General features: G+C 45.6%; 1 protein-coding gene across 1 annotated transcript in view; it reads left to right on the top strand.

Moving 5' to 3' along the window:
• LOC135238318 (plexin-A1-like) overlaps window positions 1-15,616 on the top strand; it is a 231,062-nt gene extending 215,446 nt beyond the window's left edge. Inside the window, exons 28-32 of the mRNA XM_064306102.1 lie at window positions 1,970-2,160; window positions 5,658-5,827; window positions 7,977-8,189; window positions 8,476-8,626; window positions 10,781-15,616. Coding sequence (XP_064162172.1) covers window positions 1,970-2,160; window positions 5,658-5,827; window positions 7,977-8,189; window positions 8,476-8,626; window positions 10,781-10,876 — 821 coding nt within the window. The 3' untranslated portion in view covers window positions 10,877-15,616. The remainder of the gene's footprint in view (window positions 1-1,969; window positions 2,161-5,657; window positions 5,828-7,976; window positions 8,190-8,475; window positions 8,627-10,780) is intronic.
• The last annotated feature ends 5,259 nt before the right edge of the window (window positions 15,617-20,875 follow it).

The following is a 20,875-nucleotide window of genomic DNA, read 5'->3' as shown; positions in this document are numbered from 1 at the left end:
TACTGTATAATATACACTGTAAGCTGCACAAGCTTATTAGTCACCGTCTGCTTTTTAAGATGAAAAATCGGAATAACAGAATCAGAGTTGTGTATTAACCTTCTTGTGAATCTTGTGGAAGTGGCCATGAATAAAATAAACTTGTTATGCTGCGTTTCTTGTCGTAGAAAGAAACGTAGGCTGCAAGTAGGCTCAGCTTCCTGTCGTTTTAAAGCAGCCGCGCGGCCAGGTTAAGCGTGGCCACTGTAAGGAAGTGACCCGCGGCTCCTGAGGAATCTCTTCCAGTTCAAAGGGCCCTGATCTAAATCTGCGCTCCTGACGGGCAGCCGGGGCGCTAATCCCACAGCGCTAGCTTGTTCTGTGTTTTCGGGATTTCGCTCTCCGTTTGATAAAATAATCTTGTTTAGCACTTCTTTTGTTGAGGGACGAATCCCCCAGCCTGACGCCGGTGTCTCGCCCTCGCGTTGTTAAGCCCTTCCCGCCATGTCTAGGCATTAAATCCGCCAACCGATTTCTCGAAAACGGCCCGATTTCGTGTCGTAAAATCGCGGTCTGACACGGGGGGAGGGAGGAGCGGAAGCAGAAGAGCAGTGGCGCCAGTCCTCGCCAGCTCTCCCACCAAATTTAGATTTTTATTCTTTAAGGTTTTTCTTTGGTTTTTTTTTCATGCATTTTTTTTTCTGGTGCACGTTGCCGTGATTGATAAGGGGGTTTCCATAGCAACGGAGGCTGCTGCATGAAAGCGCGGATTCTTCGTTTTCTTGGCCCGGATGAAAGGGGCGGGGTTGCCAGGCGCCGAGCCGCGGCTGGCCCAGAGAGCGCCGCCGGATCTCGGCTGCCTGGTGGCGGCTCTGGCAAGCGGCGGTTTTGGCTCGCGGCTCCGAGATGGAGTTTCTGTGCGCAGACGTCAGTACCGGTGTTAACTCTGCACGCAGGTCAGACTGTCCTCCCTGACTATGTGAGAGTTTCACACTGATAGCAGGAGTCCACTAGTTATGGTCTGCCTCTGCCTAGCTTGCCAAGCAGCGCTAGCAAAAGAGAGATGAACGTTCCTCGACTTGACTCTACATGGTCATCGTTTCTTTGACCCAGCACCTAAAGCCCAGCTTCACACTAAAAGCACTGTGAAGAACACACAAACAGAGCAGCATGTTTATTCGTTTGGCACGTGGAACTCAATCATATTTAATTATTTGCTCTTTGGATTGAGAGTACCAACTGTTTCGGATTTAGGTTTCTTAGCCTCTCTTCATCCCTCTCTTCTTCTCTTGCTCTATCCGTCTTCTCATTCTCTCTGTATTCTTGAAATGTACTCACACGTGCTTCTGGTTAACTGCCATCGTACGTATAAAGACGATGCAGTAGGTACTCGTCTTTTTGGTTTCGTATAATGGTATTTGACGTTTGCACCGTTAATAATGAAGTGGAGTGTCCGTGCGCACTTACCCACGGGTCTGTGGCGTAACACCCCCAGCCTCGCCCGCAGTCAGCACGTTTTGTGTTTTCCGTTTGCGTTCCGGGCTCTGAGGATCGCATTATGCATAATTTGTGTCGTGTTAGGCAGAAAGGAAGATAAAGGAGCAAAGTGGTTAAAGATGGATCCCGCTCTCTGTCTGCTTAAAGCACGGTGCCTCCGCGTGCTGCTCTCTCTCCTTCGCCAATTAGCGCCATTTGGAAATGAGAGCGACGGGTTATATTTTCTCTATTGCCAAGATTTAAGAACTTTTTTTTTTTTAGTGTGTCGGTTTCCGTGGTAGCCTTTGTCACCACCATTGTTTTATGTCCGCCATATAAACAGTGGTCAGAAAGCACAAAAGCACCGTAGCTGTGCGCCGTCCTCCGCACTCACTGCTGCTATGTCTTCGTAGCACCCTTAGCGTTTAGCCTCTCTCGGAGAAACTGCCGACGCAGGAGCGCGTGCGTCGCGCCGGCGCCCTCTGACCCGTCCCTCTCGCCCCTCTCCGCGCAGAGAGCATGCTGCGCACAGCGAGCAGCCCCGACAGCCTGCGCTCCCGCACGCCCATGATCACGCCCGACCTGGAGAGCGGCACCAAGCTGTGGCACCTGGTGAAGAACCACGACCACTCGGACCAGCGCGAGGGCGACCGCGGCAGCAAGATGGTGTCCGAGATCTACCTGACCCGCCTGCTGGCCACCAAGGTAACGTGGCGGGCGGGCCCGCTGGGTGTGGGGGGCAGGGGGGAAGGCCAGCCGTGCGCCAGCTGAAGGGTTTCTCACTGCGCACACCCGTGTGTGTGGTGTACACACAGACAGACCTGGAAATGATGCAAACCCACACACACACACAAGCACACACACAGACATCAGACATGCATGGACATATAATCACATGCACACACCCACCCACACACAAAAGTAGTCGTTTTTGTCAGATTCATATTTATTCCTTTTGACGGCTCTTACTGACTCCTTGTTTTCTTTCGCTCAGAACTGATGAATAGTTTTCATAACCTCTGCTATAGAGGAAGGTTGAAAGATACTGTGATTAGTATGGCCCGTGGCTATCGTGCCCTGTCTGTTTTAGAGTTAATTTCTCCTGTTAAAGGCCTCTGCTGTACAGTAGGTTCTCCAGACACACACACGGCTGGCTTTTAACATGTTAATGTCCTAATTTCTCATCTGTGCACCTCTACATATGAAGGACCTTTTCCATACATGTTCAGCAGAGACTGATGTCGCACGTCATGCCCTAATAAGGTCAATTTTTAAGCAGCGCCTTTGGCCTTTGTCTCTGGAAATGAGAGTAATTACATGTAATAAATAAAAGTCATAAGAATCATAAGCTAGTTATTGTGCTAGAATAAAATGGAAATATGTCTGTGGGATCATAGACATGTCTGAGCAGATTTCCTTATTCCATTACATTTCATATGGCTGAAAGAAATGAAGTGTGGAAAAAGTCACACTAGCAGGATTTAATCAAAGTCTAAGGTTACATTACAGGCATTTAGCAGACATTCTTATACAGAGCACCTTGCACATTGCTTTTACATTGCTTTTACATTGCATCCATTTATACAGCTGGATATATACTGAAGCAATGCTGTACCTCTAGGTTACAAGACCAGTTCCTTACCCATTATACCACAACCAAGACGAAACAGAACAAACAGCTGGGAATGAGGATATTGACACCGATGGGGCAATACTGAGTTCAGGCACTGAATGGGGTTGGGTTTCTTCTATGGCGAAATCCCTTTTAATAAAAGTGAATCTAATTAGTTTAAAGCAGAGCTAAGTACAACGATCTTATCAAAAACATGCACCGTTTTTGCCTCTTTTATAAGGAAACGAATGCAAAAAATTTTTGTAGGTGATTCCGTTTAGTTATCGCATGCCTTTATTAAAAATGGTAAATGTGCTTCTGCCTCTTACAACAGATATGATCTTTATAAATAATTGTTGTACACGGTACTAAGATCTCCTTTTTCAAACTGAGAAGCCTCAACAGTCATTACAGATGTGGGGCTGCTTCAGATCCCACTCCTTTTACTGTGAGCTCGGGGCATTCAGCGTTATCTCCACTTGGCTTTAGTAATCCTGTGGTGTTGTGTTGCCCCTCCTTATCTGATCTGTTGGTCCTGTTGCTTCTTCACAAAGGTGATAAAACCACACTCATAGTGGTAACCAGGACGCCCAACCCATGTACTTATAAGGACCTCAGCATGTCTTAATTGCCAAAGGAGTTCTTTTTGATATTTCCAGTGAGGATGTATAGAAAGAAAGAGTTATAGGCCAGTAAGGTTAGACAGGAAAAGCTACTTTATAACATTGTTTGGGCAATGAGCGAGTTACCTGTATCAATGTATATTGTCCCCCTCTCATATTCTGTAATAGTGAAAACTAGATGTCGGACAGAAGCTTAACCTGCAGTTGTGCAAGGAGGCAAACTCACCTCAAAGTCATCAATACTGACTCCTGCCCACCAGTCAGTATTTTGTCATGAGCAGTAAAAATGGTATATAGAAATGTTTTGGCTGCAATGTAAGTACTCTCGAAAAGATCGTTAATTTTAAAGCAAATGTACAGGTTAATAAAGATGTTGGAAAAACTCATTCCAAAACACAATTTATGTAAACGTCTGGAGCCAAATTTGGACTTGCAGCATCGGGCTGTAGATAGCCTTATGAAAAAGCTGTTAAAATATATTTTAGTGCATTAGGAAGGTGCTGATGTTTTGCCAAATATATTAAGAAAGGATAAAGGTGATCGGTCTATATGGACTGCAGTAAAAAGTGGCTTTAAAACGCATTAACTCTTTGCTGGTGTTGTTAGTGCATCCAAATCTTCTCTTTCTGTACCCAGACAGGGGTGCACTCCATCACCATGGAGCTAACTGTGTTCCTCAGAATTCCAGAGGGGCCATAAAAAAGATATTAAAACATACTTCCTGTGTCGGAATTCTTCCATTATAGAAAGTGTTCTAGACAATGCTGGAGAAAGTGTCCGACTTCCCCAGTCATACATCTGGAGTCCTTTAGAATCAAGGCAGGCCTGTACAGATGGGGGAGGGGCAAAGGTAGTCCTGTATGTCACATTTATGTTACACACCCTGAGGCTCAGCTATCAACAAAAGAACTCTAAAAACAGCCCTCTGCAGGGACGCTTTGGATCCCCGAAAGTCCCTCTAGCTATGAATCATATAATCATTCCTCCCCCCCCCCAACCTCCATCAGCTTCACCCCTCCCCGGGGTTGTTACCCCATTTACCCTGTGACCCAGAGGTGGGGTGGCGGCTGCTGACATCACTCCCCGATGAGAGATTGCCATGGTGATGGGGTAGGCGGGGGAGGGGTTGTAGCGTTAATGTGTGCAGTCCTTTATTACTCCTCCACGGCTCATTTGCATCATTGGCCTCTGAGCTCCATTTGGTAATTTGCAGGTGCTTACGGTCCTGGCGGTTTTTGTTTTTTATTTTTTTTGCTTGCCTGTGCTTTTTTTCCTGTTGTTCCCTCATTATGCTTCTATTTTTGTTACCTCCGGCAGCTAAGTCCGAGGCTGAGGCTGGAGATGTGTCTCAGAAGCCTCGTAGAGCGAGAAAGGAGCCAGCAAAGTTTTCGGCTCATGAACATTCTTTCGGGATTCATTAGTGGAACTGATGCTTCCCCAGTACACACACTGAGATGGTCAAAACGCACCATTGAATAAAACTGTCATTTATCACCTAAGAGTTCTGGTACCTGCTGTTATGCAGTGAGCCAGGAGGCCCTTGAATCCTGAGGAATGTGCTCCAGTTTCTGTTTGTCTTCTCTGCAGTTACTCAGCTTAACTGTAACCGCATTCAGCTGGGCTCACGTTTAAATCTTAAGCTGCAACAGTGCTGGATTGGATTTACCCAGATCTGAGAAGATCATGGTTGCGATCTCTGCGTTGCCATGGATTTCATCTTCCGAGTTTTGGTCTTTAGTGTGGGAAAATCAAATAAAGCATTTGAAATGTGAAACGTTACACAAATAACTGTAGTAACCTGCCAAAATGCAAACGCTGGCTGTTTTAGAAAAGGGGGCAGAGCTTGGGGGAGGGGGACAGGATTTCAGTTTTTAAAAAGTCATAGTACTGTTGTCATAGTACTGTATCAGTCTTCGGTTACCTTGAGTCACCTGGAAAGCTTAAAGATACTTTTGTGCGCTTCTCAGGGTACGTTGCAGAAGTTTGTGGACGATCTGTTTGAGACCATCTTCAGCACGGCCCACCGCGGCAGCGCCCTGCCCCTCGCCATCAAGTACATGTTCGACTTCCTGGACGAGCAGGCCGACAAGCACCAGATCACCGACGCCGACGTGCGGCACACCTGGAAGAGCAACTGGTGAGCGCCGCGCTCTGTGTGTGTGCGTGTGTGTGTGAGCGCTGTGGCTAAGCGTGCCAGTTAACTTGGATAAACACAATGACTCATTTCACAGAGGCTGCGCTTATGGGAAGCGGTCCAGCGCTGGTTTAAATGTACCTCAAAAGAAATTCATTTCCAGATCCGTCCAGACTCCCCTTGGACGCTAGCTAAGCGTAGCGCAGCGCTCTTCCTCTTCAGGTGGTGTCTGGCGAGCTGGCTCTGACACCTCCTTCACTGTTTGGTAGTCCCTTGTGATTGGCTCCCTGATGCAGGAGTGGAAGGGGATGGAGATGGTCTGTCTCGCTCAAAGCTCTCCTCTCTTTCATTTTCCCTCTCTCTCTCGCTCTCTCACTGTCTCTTCCTCCTTTCAGACTCCTTTTCCTCTCTCTTTCTCTCACCTCTCCACTCCATCCATTTCACTCAGTCCCTTCCTTCTAAGCCTGCCCGTGTTCTCCCATGTGGTTGCCTGTGCTGGTGGCCGATGGATGTCCCTTGTGTGCGAGACAAGAAGATCCTAAGAAAGCAGCAGCCCCCCCCCCCATCCCTCCCCCAATCCCCCCCCCCTTCCCCCCCCCACCGGTTCCCATGTCAACTGGGTTCAGAGCACCTTCAGCTTGCACACTCAGGAAGTGCATGACAGTTGAAACAGTGCTATCAGCAAAGGCATTAACATAGGACCCCCACACAAAATAACACTATTAGAGAAAACTGATCTCCCACTACTGCTACGTAATTGTATGGTTGGTGCAATGTAATAGAAACGTTACTGAATGTGGTTGTTATGCTTACATCGGCCCGCTTGTATCTACCCACTGTCGCTCAAATTCTTAATATGTATTTTCGCATCTGCCACAAGATTAGCCTAATCATTTTTCTGTCCCTCCAAATGGGATTTATGTTTTTCTTGGGCTGAAACTGAATTTGCAACCGCAGTGGTTTGCATGTTGCTTTTGCCTCTTAACAGCCTGTGCCAATTTACTGTGTCCAATTGCAGGCTTGCGTGTGCAATCAAGCAATCAAGTGCGTTTTGAAAAAGTGATATTGGGTTTAAATTTGTCTGTCAGACATGGTTTGGGCATTAGGAATCTTGATTCTTAATCCTATTTCTTGCGGTTCGGTCGGGGCTCATTACCTGTTATGGTTATTGTTGCAATCTGGGCCCGTGTTCATAAAATGTCAGGGTAGAAGCAAGCGCTGGCCAAGGATAATTTCCCCCAGTTCTTTCCCGTTATGGAAAAAAAAAAACATTCCTAGGCCCACACTCCTACTCTGAGGCACCGAATGAAAGCAGGTCCGGGTGGGTCTGATGGGCGTCGGAGTTCTGCGACTGGGACGGAGCCTTCGTTGTGTTGGACTCTACCAAACGTTATCGCTGCGCTTTTCAAATTTTCTAATTTGTTAGCCGCAAAGCGGCGCGGGCGATATTGACTGTTTCTGTGAGCCTGCAGAAGGAGGCCCTCGTTGGGGCTCGGAACGCGCGGCTTATCTCCATTCCTGTAATTTGCGTTAATAAGGGGCCCCATTCATCACGGAGTCGGCGCAAAAGAATAGCTTTGATTACGGGGGTGAAGACTGCACACACACCTGTGTGTCTCAGCAACGAGGGGGGAGAAAATTGCAGCTACGCTTGGCGCTGAATGGAAGAAATGAATCGGTTATTGTTAAGACGAAACACACTTTAGCACAGAGGATTCATCAAACGAGAGTGTCCGCAAACAATATAACAAGACAATGCTTATAAATGATAGGCTAAACACACTCAAGAAATAAAATTGTCCCATACAAATTTGAGACCAGGTTTAAAGACAAATGATCGAGGGCACACTCACACGTGCATTCAAGTGTAACCATAGAAAATGGCAGGCAGTACTCCAAACAGTCAAGTGGAAGTAGGCAGCTGGCTGCGTTTGGCCGCTGAGACCCTACTGATGTCAGAAGTGAATTTTTCATAAGAACTTGGCGTTAAGCAGGGAAGCGCTTTCCAGTCTTTTTATCCTCACCTTCACCAGCCACCTGTCACCTTTTTACATGCTTCTGCTCTCATTTCATCTCATCTTACCTTCACTGATCTTTCCCTTTTTGCATTTATTCAGACGTTTGACAAATTGTCCCTTTCTGGCCTCTGCAGCTTGCCCCTGAGGTTCTGGGTGAACGTGATCAAGAACCCGCAGTTCGTCTTCGACATCCACAAGAACAGCATCACGGACGCCTGCCTGTCGGTGGTGGCCCAGACCTTCATGGACTCCTGCTCCACCTCCGAGCACAAGCTGGGGAAGGACTCCCCCTCCAACAAGCTGCTCTATGCTAAAGACATTCCAAACTACAAGAACTGGGTGGAGAGGTACATCTGAGCCGCTAAAAATGATTCATATCGCGTGAAATGAGGTTGGGTTATTGTCTTTTTGTGAGAAATTGGTAAGACAAAACTGAAGAAATGAGTTGAAGGTACCAATTATTTAATAAGTTAGCCATGTAAGTACTACTTTTCCTTACCCCTTAAGTTCTGTTAACTTAGATTAAAGCCACAGAGAATGGCCCTGGAGAGCCTTGAAACGGGATTTGTTTTGGCATTTAAATTATGATCACTCCTTCCCCTCGTTCCCCGTTTCTGCGCTGCCCACCTGCAGGTACTACTCGGACATCTCGCGGATGCCGGCGATCAGCGACCAGGACATGAGCGCGTACCTGGCGGAGCAGTCGCGGCTGCACCTGAGCCAGTTCAACAGCATGAGCGCGCTGCACGAGATCTACTCCTACATCACCAAGTACAAGGACGAGGTGAGGGGGCCGAGCCGAGCGGGAGGAGCAGGCGGTCTGTGGTGCCTTCCTCACTCGGTTAGCAGTGATTTATACACGCGTGCAGGAAACAGACACACGGACACACACAGACGCACGCACAGACGCACGCACACACACACACATACACACACACAGACAGACACGCACACGCACACACACACACACACACACACACCGACATGCACACACAGACACACAGACACGCACACACACACAACACACATGCACACACGGATACACACGCGTGCACACACACACACATACACACACACACACACACGCACGCACACACAACCAGGAGCACACACGAGTAAATGGAGTAATAAGTACTCCTCTAGGGCAAATCAAAGAGACATAAACACATGATTCATAAAGATTAGATGGGATAAATAGGATGTTAATGGAGGGCTTTGGAAAGCCCATTTAAGCTCCTTCTTCCCGTCCCTCCCTGTGGGCTCTCACTGTGTGTGTGTGCGTGTGTGTGCGTGTGTGTGTGAGAGAGTGAGTGTGTGTCTTTCCGATTCTCTGATTGTGTTTTTTTTTTTAAATCGGGAATAACACTCTGTGCGGCCCCGTTATTAATGTTTGAAGGTACATTAATTTTGGTCTGGGTTTACCTGCTCAAGAGCAGCATTGAGTATATATTTGTATATTTTCAGCTACTGAACTATTGAACTATGGGCCATTCAGAATTGATGGTGTTCTCAGTGGTGTGCTTGACATTTTAGTCATTTTGCTTCTCTCTTATTATTGGTAACTGAGTTTGTGCTCAATGCTGCACTGCTGTTGACCAGATCCTAATAACAAATTGAGGCTGCTGTTGGTTATTTAATTTCCCAGTCCCAATCCAACGTTTACTCTGGAAGTTTGTGTATACAGTAGCTGAGTTAACTGAATATTTCTGAAAATTGTTTTCTGTTAGTCCAGACTTACACATTACAGAAACGGCCGCCTCCGCCATCTTGAAAAACACTGTTCCAGGGCAAGACCTCAGATTCTAAAGATGGTCAGCTGCCTGTTCTTAAGTGTTCTCTCTTTCTGTCACTGAGGCTTTATTGATGCTTTCGTGAAGGGGCGTGTCCAAAGATGGCACCAGCTGCTGTGGTGTTCTGTCATTGGGCGCGTCTCATTATGGACACACACACTGTAATGCAGCACTGGAAACCCCTGTTGAGACGGGAATCTCTGAAATCAGGAAGTGCTGTGGACCGGAGATCGGAGCTGACCATCGTGGTTGACGTATAAATCTGTGTTGCCGTGGAGCTCTGTGGGTGTCGGTCGGAGAGCTCCACCGAGCCCAGGCACGACCTCCCATTTAGCGCCCCGTCCCCTTGATGAGCACGATTTCTCGGGTTCGGCCGCTCCCCGTCCTCCCTGCTGACATGGGCATTTCCGGGTGTTAACCCTTTAGAAACTGTTATTCCGTTACTCACCGCCGTTGAGCAGGACTCGGTGGACGTGAATCACATGACTCACAGGAGAGCAAGCACCACAAGGTCCTCCGCTTACTGCCCACCCTCGCGATTCCCGTCGAGGCCGCCGGCCGCCTCTCCCGTGTAACGCGGGAGCCAATTACCTGCAGCTCCGCGAGTACCGCTATCCGCCGCAGCCGTTCTCCTGATTTCTGTCCTCCGCTCTCCGAGGAGATCCTCTGGGCTTCTCGCGCTCATTAGTCTGAGAGGGGGGGAGAGAGATAGCGGCGGTGCGATTCATCATGCGGACGCAGGTACATTACAGACGCCCAGTGGGCCCTGTGCGTGCTGTGGGTCTGCTCTGTAGCACAGGCCGCGGCTGTTTGCTGAGAACGGTGCGGCCTGAGAGATTTGCGTTCTTGGTCTTCTCCTACCTCATGTCAGCCCTCTCTCGCTCTTTGTTGGTGACTGAGGTTGTGGCCGAGGCCCCGTGCTTCACTGCACTCCTGAAAATGTTTCTTTTAACCGGTGACCGGGTCCCTCGAGCCGCCCGAGGGCAGCGGGTGTTTAAGCTCCCTGTCTCTAAGACAGTCATTTTTGCTTTGGGAGTTTGTGTAATGGTACGGTGACTCAGCATTTCATCAGAATTGCTCATTACTCTGTGACACTAACGCAAAGGCCTCTCCCCCCCCACCCCCCCCCTCCCTTCTTCGCCCCGCAGATCCTGTCCGCGCTGGAGAAGGACGACCAGGCCCGGAGACAGCGGCTGCGCTGCAAGCTGGAGCAGGTCATCGACACAATGGCCCTGGCCAGCTGAGGGCGCGGAGGAGGAACGAGGACGAGCGCGTGGTTCCGAACCCCGAAAAACCATGGACCGCAAGGACAGGAAGCAGTGCACCGGAGATTTGGCAGAGCCGGGCGGCGCCGCGGAGCCCGCCTGGGCCCACAACAGAGAAAAAAAAAACAACAATAAAAAAACAAAAAAAAACAACCCGCAACAATCACGGAAAGCATCCGTTCATCGCTGTCTGTTATCGTTTCGTTGCGTGCGTGCGTGCGCTCGGCCGCGCCCCCTCGCCACGCCGGGATCGGAGTCCTCCGTCTCGGCCAGGAGAACCGAGGAAGGGGAACGGCTGGGGCACGGCCTTCTTTCGGCCTTTAGGAAATGCGCCCCCTTGTGACACGTCCGGGCGTTGCGATAGAATGTCAGTCCAGAGACCATGTCGAGATCAAGGACATTTCTTTATTTTTTTTTTCCTTTTCGTTTTGTTTTTTTTTGGTATGTTTGTTGGTTTTTATTTTTGCTACATCGATGTACTCAACTGCCCACTCTCCGATCTCCTGCCACTCGTGTTACTGCTGAATTTGCACAATTTACAGAAAAAAATGAAATGAGAAGAAAAAAAGAAATAGATATATATATAAATGCAAATACATTTTTAAAGGAACAAATAAAAATAAGGGTAAAATACTTTTTCCATTTTAACATATGGAAGCCGCCGACAAAAAAAAAAACGGCTTCAATATTTCAGACAAAAAAATGAAGAAAAACAATGAAAAAACTTGTCCTGTGCCATGTTTTATTTGAATGTTGTTTAGTGCAAAGACATTTTGTTAGATGAAACGTGCTATAATTTAAATGTTAACATGCCTAGTGACTGGAAAAAAATGACTAAATTGATCAAAAAAAGAAACGAAACAGCCTCCATGGAGAAAAAAAGAAGGAATCACTGCAATGTGGGGGCATTGCCTATTCAGGATCATTGGCTGAAATAGTTGGAATGGGTCTTGAAAATAAGCAATTTATTTATTTTCAACTGTAACCGCTCCCACCCTTAGTGCAATCATGGTTCAAACCTGGAAACCAAACCGCGCACACATGCTTTGTTTATGGTTACTAGCGTAGCTTTCAACTTAAACTGCGAACAAGCCTGAGGCCGTTAGAACAACGTGGAGGGCCTTGTGTCTTCAGACATCTTGGAGATTATCTGTGGTGAGGAATATTTTGTTTTGTTCATTTGCTCACTAGACTAGCTTGCGCTGAAGACCCCTGTCCATAAGGGGTAATCTTATATGAAGTACATCGCATTACTTGAAGAAAACTCCATTCTCCGTTAGATAGTACCAGACTGTAAAGTTGAGTGTGCTGAAACCCTGCGTGGTCTGAAGTTTCAGGAGGGTTGAAGGTCAGTCAATTCAAACGTTTTAATACACCGTTCGTGCATTCCAACCGCTGCAGCCAGCTGGCTTGTTGGAGGAGAGCACCCAGCTTTGGGCCCTGCTAAAAACAGCAAGGTTATTTCAACATACAGCAAGATTTTTCTTTCAAAAAAAAAAAGAAAGCAAAAAAACAAACAAAAAAAAACAACCTGAAGTGTCATTCTGTTTCCTGTTTTCGAGGTCCTCTGCTGAGGCCTGCCAGTGGGATGAGGCGCTGTGTTTAGTTTGGCTCTCCTCTCTTTCGCAGTCCGTGGTAATGAGGTCAGGGAGGCCATCTCGTCTCCGCTAGAACAAAGAGGAGCGAGCTCCGCGCCATTATTCAAACGTTAAGAGCAGAAGGGAGTCAATAAGTCAGTGAGATTGCTTGAGCAAACTGAACGGTTAGCTTTGTTGGAGGGGAGCATCAGAGGGCTAAAAGACAAGGGTAAATCCTCTTAGCTGATGACCTCCGTGACTTTAGCATTTTATTACATTTCTTTTCTTTTATAAGAGATCTTGGATGTTTGACTTTGTGGTGAGAAACTGTGTAAATTGTTTCTGCTTGCCTAAAACCATAGTGTGGTCAGTAATGGATTTTGGTATTTTATTTTTTAATGTATTGCCTTTTTATCCAGAAGTGAAGCTGATTTTTGTCATCCCCCACCCCTGCTCCTACACCCATGTACAAACACACACTCACACACAGGTACAAACACACCCACACACACACACACACACACACACACATACACTCACACATACACTCACAAACACATACACTCACAAACACACACACACCCACACACACACCTAGTTATGTTCTGCCTAGAGCAGATTTGAGGGTACTTTCTCACCGATCCTGAAAACATGCTTGGTACCTTTAGCATAGTACTTTGCCGATGGAACATCAGTATTCATATCCTGCTCTTCCTTGTCAAGAAGTTAGTCTTGAGGTAGAAGGGATTCTTGTCTTCTGTGACAAGTTGGTGAGCTGCTGCTTAATTCTGTCAGGTTTATTTTTCTGAGGAGATGAAGAATTTTAGGAAACTCATTGTTGCATAGTTACGCACTTACTCTGTCTGCCGCATCACCCAAAATGAACAAGTCAAATCAAAGAGACAGGAGAACAAAGTGAGGGAAGACACTTTACATGAAATGAGTGGGTTTCCTGGAAAACTTGATAGTCTGCTTTTCCCTTTTTTAATTTGCAATTTTATATCTTGACAATCATCCTGAGATGGTTTGAATTTCATTTCATTTCTTACCTGTGAAGGGGCGTGAAACTAAAACTGAAACTAGCCAACTGTGTTCATGAGACACAAGCCATCGCTGCATCAAACACCTTTTATGTGTGTCATAAAGTTCCTCCTGGACAGTCCTCAAATGTAAAAACCCTGCTGTTTAAATATTTAGGTCAGAAATCTACTGTTTTTTTAATTTTATTGTTGTTGCTGTTGTTGTTGCCGTTGTTGCTGTAGCTTCTCAGCCTCAGACAATGGCTATTTCTTTAAATAAGGACTCCTCCCGGATCCACAAGGCTTCTCTCCTGAAATCAGGACTGCTTGAGAAATTCCTGTCAGGTGGCGGGACCTGAAGTGAAGTCTTTATTTATTATTTAATTGACTTTTTTTTTTGGCTTTTCTCATTTTCACTCCTAATCAGTTGGGAGCAGGTCTCCATAACATAGTCATTTGGACCGAAAATACCAATCAGTCTCTTTAGGCTTCTGTATTCACTGCACACATTGCTGTTACAGAACCTTATGGGGGAAATGGTGTGTGTTCTCTTTGTTAGTCTTTTAAAAATAATTTTGACTGTAACTTCCTGTCCAACCCACCCATGAACCCCTTTCTGGGCTGCGACGCCACCCAGGCTGGGATGGGTCTCCCCTCGAAATCGACCAGGGCCGTGTGGTTTGTCTTCAGCCTCAGGTTCTCCACAGCGATATCAGATCAGGCTTTTACCGCCCAAGGTAATTGGTCGGTTGTAAAGATGCTCATTAAAGCCGTTGAGGGCCCCAGTGGCCTTTTCAGTTAACTGGAATGGATCATCCCAGCTGTTTGTGGTTGAGCGAACATCCCCTGAACTCTGTTTCAAACTGGGCTGCTTAAAGACGTACGCAAGGGGGACCGTGTCCCCTTGTGGTTCTTATGCGTGACGGTTGCTCGCATGGAGTAAGTTTGGTGTGATTCTCAGTTTGGGTTAAGCGCTTAGCCTGTCATGGTGTGGCTTGTCCAATATGAAGCTAATTTTTTTATTGCTGTACCCATATCATGTTTTTTTGTCTAGGTGCACCTCGAAAATTAGAATGTCTCAGAACTACCTTCAGGTGCCCATCTTTTGGAATCTTCCTCCTGAAAATCAGTGGCACATTGGTCCAGTTGGGTCCAGTTTTCCCTGCAGTTTTCCCTGCTGAAACACCCGGTGCATTTTGCACATTAGCACACAGGTTAGCTTTTTGATGATTTGAATCGTGGATGCTTACTACTCTGTCTCAGGATTTCTTTTCCTTGTTTTGATGGCTTTTTGCTTTTCAGTTTTGTTTTTGTCTGGAAGGATGGGTGTGGGGGGGGGTGAACTGCGGACTCTTTGCGTGGCTGCTCTGGAGCGAACTCGTTATTTTGGCAGAAGAACACACATATGGCGGCAGTAATCCTCCGTAAACGTCTCCCCCTTTTTGCCACACGTGTGAAGGTCGAAAGAGACTCACCTGTTGAGCTCCTTTCACTGAGGCGGCACAAGGCCTCTGTCCTTTCAGCAGTGCTCAGGGCTTGGGCTCTGGCGGGAAGGACGAGACGTCGGAGGGAGAGACGGACACTGTCCAACGAACGGCCTGCTCTCGCTTAGCACGGAGTGCCTTGTCAGCTCCGGTCCATCCCTACCCATGATGCACTTCTTTCATCCCGCTCTCACTGTGGTGCCCGATTACTCTGCGAAACACACCTCTCCTCCCCAGGCCATCACCGACACACTCATGCCATAGCCGGGTCATTCCATTGCCTCTACAGTACCGTGTCTGAACAAACAAGTTACGATCTTTGGCCTTTTCAATTTCTCTCTTCTTTTTTTTTTTTTTTTAAATTGTGGCGGATTAAGTAGCTGTCCTTTTTAAAGTGAAAATAAGTGCATAGGATCAAAATAAATACATAAATAAAAACAAATTTAAGAAAACAAATCAGAGGAGTTTTAATACTATAATTCTGATACATTTTTAAGAGTTTCAGACTTGAAGCAACTGTGACAAGTTGGCTGTTAAATGCTCATTGTGTAAATATTCTGCTGTTTCCTATTTTGCAGATTTACTACTTGTAAATAAACACATGCATCAAGGAGAGATTAAACATTTTTTGCTAAATAACATCGCTTCTTGTTTTTCTTGTCATTTTACCTTTGATTGTGCATGGTATGGTAAAAGTAGATATGATTATGTGCAGTATTTATAGGTTGCAAACACGTGTTGTATACCATTGCTAATGGGAACTGATCTGTATAAACACGTTTGCATTAGTAGTCATAGCAGTTGTGGTAGTTCTAAAGTAGTGCTGCTAGTATTTGGCAGTTGGAGTGGTGAAATTGAACTGTTACCTGTTCTTTCAGTTTCTGTCGCCTGTATGATTTCATCATTCCCGTGTGAGGAGCCGCACAGATGTGCAAAGGCATAAGGAGAAGTTAGTCAGTCCGTCAGCAGTTCTGACTTGGACTCAATGAGCCTTGATGGACAGGAATGTTATCATTTGTTCCAAGCATAACCACTCGGCCTAATTCAATTAAAATTCCATCGGAGAACAGCTGAACTCGCGTAATAATTGCGAGACCACTGAATCTGTAAATGGTTCTGCCGGATGCATGTACGCATTTTGAGCTTAATGTGATGGATTGGCGGGGGAGCCAGGCTTCATTTTCACCACCCCCCCCCCTCCTCGCAAAATGATATCGCCGTGGTTAATAAAGCTGTGACATTTAAACATTTTTTGAAAATAATATTCAGTGATTCAGGAACCGTTATGGTAGCCCACACCCGCCGTACACACGGCACACAGAATTCCGGTTTAATTTAGTTCTATTTTCAGAAGCACTTCGTAGGATTTGTCAGTGTGCGTCCTCTCCTGATGACACCATCGCCACTGAAGCCCCTGCAGCAGCGTCCCCGGCTCTCCGATCCTGGGCGTGATTCTGTCGCACCGCGCGACACCGAAGCGACAGCCGTGACCAGCTGGGGGACGCACTGTCCTGGAATGCTGTCGCCAGGAGGAGGAAGAGGAGGGGTGAAGAGCAGGTGGAACTAATGTTCCCTCCGCCAGCTGAGAGTATTGACTCCTCCCGTCCTACCCCAGTCCTCCAAATCTTCCCCAGGGAACAGGCAGTGTGTTCTGATAATGTCCTCTATTTATGAACACGTTTCTTTTCATTTGTTTTATGATAAAGCAAGAAATTACTTTTTCAACTTTTAATTGACAGTTTGTTACAGTTCCCTTCCCTGCCCATCTCCCCCCTCAAAATGTCTTCTTCCCCCACAGATGTTCGCTGTCGCGCAATTGCAGAGAGAAATAAATAACCTGATCAATCCGAGCAATTTACTGCTGGGCTGTAAAGGGAGACGAGCCCACGAAGATGAAAATGAAATGAAAGCATGAAAAAAGCCTTATTTAATCCAATTTAAATCAAACAAATGCTTTACTACCAGCCTGATAGGTCTTGCAATGTTTATTTTCATAAAATATAAAAATGTCTAGTTTGCATTTTTATAGTACATATTCTGAGAATGATTGCTTGCTTGGGCCTGATCTTTTTAACGTGCGTCAAGACTTTCTGGAATAGGTGAATGCTGCTGCAAGCATGATCTTTTCAGTGGTGCTTCAGTGTCTGGCTTTAGTAAGCATTGCACTGCTCTACTCTATGGACATTAGGAGTGGTCAGAATACTATTACTTATGAGTCAGTATGAGTTTTGGGCAGTAAAGAAATGCAGAGTATATAGGATAATGCATAGCTAATCTCAGAAAGACATTGACACAGTAATAATAAGGAAATCATGTTGTGAGTTCTAACAATGACAAAAACTATATTTGACTGGCTTCAGACAATTTAAATAGTGATACTGCTTTTCCTCACTCTGGGAAAGCCTGGTTTATAAACATGCAAATCAGTGGTTCAGAGAATTTTTGATCACATCATGGGTAAGTAGCTTTCTAACTATGGATTATTTTACTGAGGATTGCTTCAAGGCTAATTTGAGTTATTTAGGTGTTCATTTTATCTTATTTTTTAAAGCACATCTGTACATATTAAATCCCCAAAAACTATATAACTATTTTTGCCACAGAGCCATAAATTCCCTTTTAAATGGAATCAAATTTAGTATAATGAAACAGACTAGACTTTTACACTTTTGAAAAAATAAATGTTTAATTAAAAATGTGTTCTGGTCGTACTGTTTTGATTAAAATATTAATTTATTCAAATGTTTGGTGACTTTTTTACTCTGCATCTACTGTGATTATATTATCAGTAGCTTGCAATGGTCGTGTTGCAAAATTAATAACAAATTTCTGTAAACATCAGTGTTAGACTGTTGAATGACTACATCAGTCTAATACTGAGGTTTACGGAAATTTGTTATTCATTTTGCAACGCGACTATTGCAAGCTTTTCCACAAAGGTAATAGAAATGCTCAGAGTATTTGAAAATAGATTTATTTTCCTTGTAACAAATACATTGGTGTCTCATATTTTGTTGTGTATTTGCTTATTTGTGTATTTTTGTGGAAATTCTCAGCATCCTCTAATTATATGGTGTGGTCATCAATGTATTGCACGTACAGTATGTGGCTTGCATAAAACACCCAGGACCGTAATTAATTATAATGCACAGTGACTGCTTTGATTAGTGTTATACTTGTTAATACTGTGGTCGGGGAAGGCAAGTTGTGCTGTCAGTGATTAAACGGGTGACCTCTGGTTTACCTCTTCAGAGTGAAGAGGTCAGAGTAAACCCAGACCACTTCTATGGTCTAAAGCACCCTGGCCTATAATGTCTGATTGCCCCTCTGGTGGAGTATCTTGGCTGGCTAACAGCTTGATTTAGATTATTACCTTTCTTTCTGTCTTACTCTCCGCTCTTTCTAAATTCACACCAGACGGAATCATTAAAGACAGAACCTTTCTGTGAAGTACAAAGGAAATCTATCTCCGTGCTACACCTCAGTCCTGGACCTCAGATTAACTGTGCTGTCAGAGAACTTGTAAGTTCCTTTTTTTTCCCCTCTCCCTGTTCCTTTTCCCCCACCCCCTCATCTTTTCTCTTTTCCCCTCAGCTAGAAATGCCACCCCTCTTCCCTCTTCCCTCTTCTCGGACGACGTTGTAAGAACGTATCAGGAAGGCCGTGTCACATTGACTTCAGCGGGGGTAGCAATGACTTTAGGAGAGATGTGGCAGCGATAAGGGGCTTTTGTTATAAACTATTACTCAGGGATTATAGACTGGTCTCACTGGAGCAGAGGATTAATGCACTCTCCGTGGTGAGCAACTGCTAGAGAGGTCTTGTGTCTTTTTTACGAAGAATGGTAATAAGAGTCGATATGAAAAATATGAGGATGGAACAGAATGGATGAGAGTGATGAGCTGGTGTCAAGTGACTATCACTGTTACTGAGCTGAACTGGCGCCGGGTGTTTTATTTAATATGTTGAGAAAATAAGCCCAGCTCACCCCTGCTAAGCTTCTCCACAGGATTTGTCAAGGCGATCGGTAATCGCCGTGCCTCTGTAAAGCCCGGAATGGGCGATTGCAAATCAAGGATGTGATAACTGTTTCTCCATCTGCCTGCGATTGAGTGTCTGAGTCAATAACCTCTGTTCTTTGAAGGCCTGAAGGCTTATTCTCAGCCTTTAGTCCTTTTCCTCAGGTGGACGAGACAAGCCCTGGAGGAACTGACATAAGGGGAGGAGGGGCGGGGAAGACTAGCCGAGTGGACAGAATCATTCTCACACCTGTGATCTCCACTTCCCCACTCTGTGCCCCACCCCCACCAGAGACCAACCAGTTGACTTTCAGCGCTCCGCTTTCAGGTTTCCAACCTTGTTCCAAAGGCGGGGGATCACGTCCCAGCGGTCCTGGAAGTGTCTGTCCGATTACTGGGTCACACGCCTCACATCTTCATCCATGCGAGGGGAAGGATGGAGAGAGAGAGAGAGAGGCCCTCATTCGTTTTATATCTTGCATGTTCTGTGATCATTTTGAAGGTGGATTCTTTTGACATAAGAACCGGAGACAGCTTAATATGGTTGTGTGAACTGGAAAGTGAAGGGCGAGACGATAGTTGTGGTGGCTTAGATCAGATTCTCCTGCTTTTCAGGCTGCAGCCGCATTGTCTGGTTTTGATTTCTTTAATAGCGTGCGTCGCAGCTAGCAGAACCCTCCTTCAAGCTTGAATTCTAAATGTCAACAGATCTAGGAACATTCCCTTGGAGAGGTTGGTGGGCAAGCAGGATGTGGTCTTCCTTAGGGACCAAGCAGAAAACCAGTGCCTAGTGCAGTGTGAAGGGCACTTTCTATGGTAGAAGACACCATCTTTCTTAGGGCCATTCAACTAGGTTATTGTGATCGTTGAGTTCCGAGCCGTTATTTCAAAGGGGGGTTTCCCAATGCTCTAGCCCAATACCCAACCTTGTTCTCTCAAAGCAGGGATTAGCCATCTAACTATCCCCCAGTGTGTCCTAATAATCCTTCAATTTTCCAACTCAGCTGATGTGACTGCTCTGGTGCAAAATGGCAGCCTAACCTCACCCAGGTTGGTGCGTTGAGGTGTTTCTCTCCTTCACTGTAAAGGTTTTTCAGAAAGTTGCGATATAATTGCACTCGATTACTAATAATATTATTTTAAGTTCAGGAAAATAACCACATATAACCAAGGTCTTCTACAAAGTAAGCCATAACATCTTCGTTTTTTCTTAGAATGACTCAGATATTTTCCAAAACAGTCAACGTTATTATTATTTTACAGGAAGACTTCAGCAGACCACATGCGAATGAATATGGGAAATGTTAGAGGTCAGGAAAGCTGTGGACAGTTTCTTTTCATTTGTTTCAGCAGGCTGAACCACAGAGCTGAATTTCACGCGCTGCATGAAAGCAGTGGGTTTGAGAAGGGACGTGTTGTAAAAGGGGTTGCAGACCCTTAAAGTTGTCAGCAGAAATGATCGATTTGAGCATGTTTTCTTCCCAGGGGAAATAGCCAATGATGTTTATAACTGAATGGAGAAACAACAGGAGCAGCAAAAATAAGAATACTTCCTCTCCTTGGATCGCCTCAGAATGAACCCAATTCATGTATATACTCTTTTCCATACTGACCATAGTCTCCCAGTAGAAATTGCATCAAATTGGTAGTTTAACAAGACAACTTTAGTCAATTCTGACCAATAGAGACACCCTGTATGTGTTCTGAAACACTGACTCCAGAATAGACATTCAATCAAATTCGCCTTAAGGGAAGGACTCTGAAACAAATTGCTCCACAGAACCCAATCGGAAAAAACATTTCCTTGTCTAGCGTGATCCGTCAACAAATGAATTGCGGAAAGTCATTCCTGATATCTCTTTAAATATATTGATTAAAA

Source organism: Anguilla rostrata, chromosome 13 (assembly GCF_018555375.3).
Source record: "Anguilla rostrata isolate EN2019 chromosome 13, ASM1855537v3, whole genome shotgun sequence".
Lineage (NCBI taxonomy): Eukaryota > Metazoa > Chordata > Actinopteri > Anguilliformes > Anguillidae > Anguilla > Anguilla rostrata.
The sequence above is the reverse complement of the archived record's forward strand: the minus strand, read 5'-3'. Positions and strand labels throughout refer to the sequence as shown.